General features: G+C 31.5%; 1 protein-coding gene across 1 annotated transcript; it reads right to left on the bottom strand.

The window, feature by feature from the left end:
- Positions 1 to 2,570: 2,570 nt before the first annotated feature.
- Positions 2,571 to 6,589, bottom strand: LOC123907961 (E3 ubiquitin-protein ligase CSU1). Its single transcript, XM_045958440.1, has 2 exons — positions 6,198 to 6,589; positions 2,571 to 3,822 (listed from the first exon to the last, which is right to left on the bottom strand). Exons 1-2 carry the CDS (start codon positions 6,434 to 6,436, stop codon positions 3,147 to 3,149), a joined length of 915 nt encoding a protein of 304 aa, XP_045814396.1. The 5' UTR covers positions 6,437 to 6,589; the 3' UTR covers positions 2,571 to 3,146.
- Positions 6,590 to 7,523: the final 934 nt, after the last annotated feature.

Consider the following 7,523-nt stretch of genomic DNA (forward strand, 5'->3'; position numbering starts at 1 on the left):
AACTCACAAAGCCTTATTTACCACCAAATCTCTTCGGTCATAGGGGTAGTCAGATGGATCATCTACAATTGACCAAAAACTACCATACAAGTGAGTTGTACACAATATCTTTACTCAGGGGCGGAGCCCTTCATGGGCTGGACAGGGCCATGGCCCGCCCCAGAATTTTTAATTTTTTTTCATAGGTATACTATTTAGCGGCGGTTATAAACCCCCGCTACATAGTCTGTGTAGTTTGTTAAATTTTGTTTCGCGGGGGTTTCAAACCATACAATCCAGTATTCTTTAACATGTTTTCAGTTTGCGTGGGTTTAAAACCCCCGCTAGTTTTACGTCCCAGAATTCAAATATACTTTTTAATTTATTTTTTTAACCATCCCTTCTAATGTTTTATTGTTTAATAATTTATAGATATCTTAAAATGTGTAATTTATTTTGTCGAAGTATTCAAGTATATTTTTTTGGAGAAAAAAGTACTCAAATTTTTATTTAAAATAGAGTTTGTGCATAAAAATTCATGTTTGATCAATCTTTTGTTAAAAAAATTTAAATTTTTGTTAGAGAGATGCATATAATATTATAAACATAAATACAAAAACTAATTAAAAAGTATGAAATTTACACATTTGACATAAAATATATTTCATAATATATTTTTAAAATTTATTTAATAAACATGTTAATGGTCCACCTTTTGACTACTTTTGAGATATGCATACTAGACAAACTTTCGATATGATATATCTTTTTTTTAGTAATTTCTTTTGCATGTTCGATTTATATTTGTAGCGGCCCGCCCCAATTTTTCGGGCTAGCTCCGCCACTGTTTTACTCAAAGTCAAAATCTCCAGATATTAGATTTATTGATCATCTCACTTATAAAATATTCAATCTTCGCTTTTCAAACAATATGAAATTTAACTTATCTCACACTTAGTACAACAATACTATATAACAAAGGAATACTTAAAATATAAAAATAAGTGTATAGTTATATGTGGATATGGATATAAACAGGGTGTCGATCAACATGCACCAGCACCATTGCCCACCCACTGAGCATAACAATCTTGAGCTGTATTTTACAAAATAATAAATAAAATAAAAAAAATATAAATAAAAAATGATGCAAACAATGAAACAAATTACTTTTTTAATTTAGAAAACCTTTGTATAAAACACAAAGGTTATGTTTGGTAAGAAAATAGTTATAATGGATAAATTAGCTAATAGAAGCAGAATAAATTATATACACTATCACTGCAAAGTTATTTTACACATGCATTTAATAATATATCAATAAATCATATATGATATTTAAAAACACATGATGTCTCACATTCATTAAAATGATGTTGCAACGCATCATTGGATACATGTGTAAAAAAAACTTTACACCGACAATGCATACAAATTAAACTCAAAACATTGATTTTATTTGTAGGATTTAATAAAATTAACCGTTAAACAAAGATAAATATAAAAAATGATATAAAAATATATTTTAAATTATTCCATTTTTTTAAATATTAGCAGCATTTGTTTCAAGATTTGTACAAAATAAATACAATATTGACTGAAATGTCTTTTATATATTTATGTTTAGAGGAATCATCATTTATTTATTTATTTATAATTCAGATAATAAAAGTAAAATTAACAAAAATAATAATAAATTATAAGTTCAAAAGCTATTTGAATTATTTATTAATAATATTATAAACTAATAAACAAACAATAAACTTCAGTGATAAAAATAGCTAAAAAAAGTAAACAATTCTATTTTGATCATAGCTATAGAGGAATTGCCAAACCGGACTATTGACTAATTTTTCAACTCAATTAGGAACAAATATTTTTATGTTTTTTAACAAATCAAATAGGAACAAATAAATAGCAAAACTGTGGTTGTTGTTTGTTTTACATAGCAAAACTGTGTTTTTCTTTCAGTTTTGTGTGTTTTTATTTCATTTTTCAAATGAGGTCTTTTATAAAAATGGTGAGAATGTCTAGCTTTTCTTGGATTGGAGGTGTCTTTTCTTTACGTTTGTGGATAAGAAGAGCTTCAATAATCTCATTTGCCTGCCTGTTTCTTGAAGCAAATTACGTGCATACAGTTAATTATTCACAAGGAATATTTGTTTGACCACAAAAAATCCCATCACTTCTAAGTTTTAAGCTTTATCCATAGTGAAGATTGAAGAATATAAAATCATAATTCATGAGGCCAGAGCATGTAGTATTTACGGTTATACATTACTATTTAGTAGTCTAGTCACATATTTACGATAGGGTTGATGTATAAACTGAAAGTTGAGGAGTATCCTTCTAAGTATGATATTAGAAGTGGATGTCTATTAAGTGTATCAATTTTGGTATTTTTCATCGGTGTTCCACTTATATACGGCGTATTTATTTTATAGTTCCTCTTTTACTGGTCTTTATTCATTTTGTGCAGATACATGATTTTTAATAATAATATATTTGTCATTAAAAAAAAACATATAGAAATAGAGAAAATGATAGATTTGTGGATTCAGATTAGATATTCTTTTCATGTAGTCATTATGTGCAATAAAATCAAAATCAAGGTTTATTATTTATGTAACCGAACAAAGTTGGAAAACACCTATAATTCAACATTTTATAGCTGTACATCAACATTTTGTAGCTATCTTGTTCAAAATCAACAAACCTCATCAATTATTATCATCAAATTATCAATCATGGTAGATGATAATACTACAAGTCATGTCATGCTAAAACCCTCCCCTTGAAAATTATAATATAGCTGAAATTGGAACCACTACATTAAACAAAACAAGCTCACTTTTCAAATTATTTAGGTCAGATTTAGCTAAACAAAAATACAGAACCAAATACACAAAATAAAATACAAGTATTAAAATACATCATCATTAGACAATAAAGAAGATGATGAAGTATACCATGTTAACAAGATAACTTCATCATATAGAGAAGTTAAACGAACATTTTTCTTCTTCTGAAATAAGTATCATCATCCGACAAGCCAAACCAAATACAGCTTTAACAATATAACTTCATCGTAAAGAGAAGTTTAACGCACATTTTTCCTCTTCTGAATTACATATCACCGTTCGACTAGCCAAACCAAATACGCCTTTTTAAGTCTTCATCGCAGGTCTAACCAGCCCCAAACCAGAACCACTTCCCAAATGCTTGAAATCTTTGGCTTCAAGATTCTCATCATGACCAGCAAAACCTGTCCCTCCCTTCTTCAAATTCACCAAATGTCTCTCTTTACATGCCTTGTTGCAAACAAGACAGACCTTATCGACAGCCATAAATCTGTCAGAACATTTTTTGCAAAATACATGCCCACATGAACTGAGAGCCACAAGTGACATTGTGTTGGTGAGAGTGGTTTTGCAGCTAGGACAAACATAGGTCGTATCAAGTGCGTTGGATTTTTTCTGCTCACTAGTATCTTCAGTGAACTGCACAGGGAAAAGTGTCTTTAATTTCAGAGTCTCCTTTCCTTCCGGACAGATAGTACTGGTAGAAGGAGCTTCTACTTTAACAGAAGCTTCTGGTGTAGCAGAAGGCAACCAAAATGCCTTCATTGTCCTTAGGGCTTCCTCCTCATAGGAAGTGACCTTCACACTGTTTGCCCCATGGAAGCCATTCTTATCACGGTTATAACTTCTATCACTGTACTGCGGTACAGCACCATGATTTTGCTGATCAAATGCATCAAGCTCTTTAGCCTTCTGCAACGTTAATCTCTCTTCTTCCTCTTCTTTTCCTTGCTTCTGCTGAGCAGAATGGGCCACAAGCCTCCTATTTTATTGTAAATGGCAATATCACCAACAACATTGTTAATGTTCACCACAGAACACCGGTATTCATAACAAGAAAAACATAATACACATGAAGACAACATACATTCAATTGTTCTGAACAAAGTAATGGAATATATTCTGCAAAAGAACTTAGACCGGCTATCACAATTTACAGGAAACAGCAAACTCTTGACAGAACTAGTAAATTCAATGTGTGTATCATATGGAAAATTGCAAACATTCAGCAATAGTGGCTAATAGTATACCTAATCTATAGATAAAATATTAAGGAATTTACGAAAGCATTATAATTAATGTCAACATTTTAAATTAAATGGAAAGTTGAACTGAACAAAGCCAATAGAAAAGCTTATGAAAAATTGGTTCAGTTATGGTAGCTGAACTTGCAAAATAAGTTTACTTTTTGAGCTAATGGCTGAGCCCTAGCAGGCTTTAGTAAGGACATTACTAAAACAAAAATAAAAATAAAAAAGCAAGTTATTCAATTAGCTTCTATTTTGGATTTAATGAGCCCAAAGAATTGAAGGAATACATGCAAAAATTCTCTTATTATTTCTGCATCCACTCTTTTTGGGCTTACTGGAGTGAACAGCTCAAGAGAAATTGGTATATAAAGAATGATAAAAATACTGGGGCATAGCCCTGGTGCTTTGGGTGCAAAAAATAAATTTGTTGGCAAGGATCTGGAGGTGGTAAGACAGAATGGGCAAGTAAGAAGAGGGTGGAAGACTCTATCACAGTTAGGGTCTTGGGGTGGTGAAATGTTATAGCAGAGAACTTGAGGAAGGTTGGTATGTTTTATCATCTTATTCACAATTTCAGATAGCGTTTGAAGCTGTCAGGGAAAGTAACACCATAAAATGGGGTGTGATAAGTACAAATAAAGCAGGAAGATTTCAAGGAATGCACTCTCAAGACTTGAGAAGGATTTTGGTGGTGTACCTGAATAAGTTACAGGTTACCAAATGTTTTGGGACATGTATGCTCAATTTGGTCAGACCGACATGGGGGAGAAATTTATTAGAAAATTTACAAAAATTGATCCCCATGGATGGTGTGCCTAGGCTTATCTTAAACTAAGAGAATTGATAATTTTGACAGACACAGGAGCTGCACTGATAGCTTTTCTTCAACTACTCTCTATGCTCATCTTCTCTGATAGCTTTGTGGTGAGTTTACAGAATATAAGTGTCTAGCAGCACAAGATTTTCTTCGTGCCTTTATCATGGGCCTGTGGCATACATTTTGGCACATAGGTAGGCCACATCCATTGTGTATTTGTGTGCCAGTGTCACAACTCACACGCCCTAAATTCAACAGTGTTGATAAAGCAGTATCAAGAGTAAGGCTGAGAAGATAAGCATGACTTAACTCTAAACCAAAGACCGATCCTAGATTAAAATTAAACCAAGTGGTAGAATTTTCCTTATTCAAGCCACAAATATATTCTTGGACAATGTTTAGAAGAAGGTTATGTCTACGAACAGCTACTCTTCTATTTTCCTTCTAGTTCTAGATTCTAATCTAATTCTGCGGATTCATCCTCCTTTTGAACTTTCTATTCCATGGCCGGAGAAGAAAAAGAACGACACACCAACAATGGCGCCAAAACGAAGCATGGTGATGATGTACTGCAAGTGATCGCGGAAGAAACGGCTTTAAAAACCATTTCTTCTTCCTTCTTTAACAACACTTGGTTATCACTCTCTCTTCCGGCTTTCTTTCTCTTTCTGTAATAACGAAACTTAACAAACCGGCTTACTTGTCACGGCGGTATCAAGTTGAACCGACGCCGTTTCTTCCAAAGTTACCAACTCAAATTAATTAAAAGGGTTTTCTATATTTATTTTTATTTTTTTTACACAAAGGGTTTTCTATACTAAAACCATAAAATTGAATTTTTATACCCATATATACCATGATTGATGATTTTTCTTCCACGATCACTTGCGGTACATCATCACCATGCTTCATTTCAGCGCCATCGTTCTTTTTCTTCTTCTCCCGCAATGGAATAGTGAAACCTATTCACTGACTCAAACCACATATTCATTTTGGAGTTTCAAATCTTGGATGGATAATTAGATACTAACTAGTACTAAGCAACAAACAAAACATTGATTTATCATTGAATGATTTCAGTCTTTTGCATCTACTAATCAACAACAACAAGTTAATGATTCAAACCCCCACAAAACAAGTTAAATTATCAACATAACAGAAAACACTAATTTATCAAACCAATACCAATATCAAAATTTTAATAAAATTGCGTCCAAAACAGATCCATCTACTCATATAATAATCATAACATAACACATCCAAATCGAAAAGCATTGAGAAAGAAAGTACCTTTGAATATCTTTCTTCTGAGACAACAAGCACTCGAGAATACACTCTTTACAGAAAAGATGACCTTTTTGGCAGCTCATAGGATCAATCAACGATTTGAGACAAAGGGAACAAGCATCGAAGGGTTTGATTGAATCCTTCCCCAATCTCTCTTTCTGCGTTCCATAACCAAGTTTCCGTTTCTCGTCGTAGGTGAAGAAGGCGAGATCGTTGTTGTTCTTTGAATGTCTCTGAGGCATTTCTTTCAAAAATCAATAATTTCACACAAATATTATTAGGGTTTCAGAATTTCAAAGATACTCGATTTTTCGATTGAGAATTGATTTGAGAAGTCGTTTGGTTTGGTGCTAATAGGCTTATGAGTTATGAGGTTTAATTTAGGTTTTTTTTATTATTTTTAAACGATGAATTTTGACATAAATATCTCAACAGATATTTATTTATTTTTTGTTTTAAATTGATTTTTTTGTCTAAATAGTATTAGTGGGTAGTGACTAGAAATTTTAGCCTTAAAAAAGTGATAAATGGGATGATCGGGGTTCGAATTTCAGCTCCCTACATATATAATATATTGCAAGCTCACTAGACTGATACAAATAATAAAAAAAGTTATTAGTCAAGAACATGATCCGCCATAAATCTAGGCAACCCTCAACTCTCCGGCCCGAAGGAGGGGGGGGGGGTAGAAGATCCAAACTGTGAATTTGATCTAAAAGCAACAAAAATCCACAAAATTCGATATATCCATGAACATGATGCAAACCAAAGACAAAGAGGGTAAAAAAAATTATCATAATTTATTTTAATAAAAAAAAATTAGATAATTTTTGAATTTTTAATATATTTTTTTCATTACTTTCTATGTAGTATAAAAATCTCAATAAACTACCGTAAAACTCAACAAACTAAATAGTATATCATATCTTTTTCTTTTCTAATTTTTCGTTATATCTTATCTTTTCGAACCAAATTTTTTAAATTACATAAATTATTTATTACTTCTTTATCTTTTAGCTTTATCTTTTAGCGTCAAATTCCAAAAACAAACAAAAAAAAGTATATTACCAAAAAAGAACTCAAATATGTTAAAGTTAGAGATCAATAATTTTTTTTACAGGTTGATTTAGAATTTAATTTTGAAGTCGATCTAAAATTAAAAATTTTAATTTTAATTTAGAAATTTAAATGTTACAAATTCTAATTAAATAAATGATGAAAACACAAATAATATTTTATATGCTGAATTGCACTTTTGGCCCCCTTAACTTTTATAATAACACTTTTAGCACCCTAACTTTAACCATTTTTGCAAAAGGCTGGTCCTCC

This window comes from Trifolium pratense, linkage group LG2 (genome assembly GCF_020283565.1).
Source record: "Trifolium pratense cultivar HEN17-A07 linkage group LG2, ARS_RC_1.1, whole genome shotgun sequence".
NCBI classification, from domain to species: Eukaryota; Viridiplantae; Streptophyta; class Magnoliopsida; order Fabales; family Fabaceae; genus Trifolium; species Trifolium pratense.

Bases quoted from the DNA above. Each gene is read 5' to 3' on its own strand.
- LOC123907961 (XM_045958440.1), bottom strand. From the start codon at position 6,436: ATGCCTCAGAGACATTCAAAGAACAACAACGATCTCGCCTTCTTCACC. The intron at 3,823-6,197 runs GTACTTTCTTTC...ACAATAAAATAG, and splicing joins CAGAAGAAAGATATTCAAAG to GAGGCTTGTGGCCCATTCTG.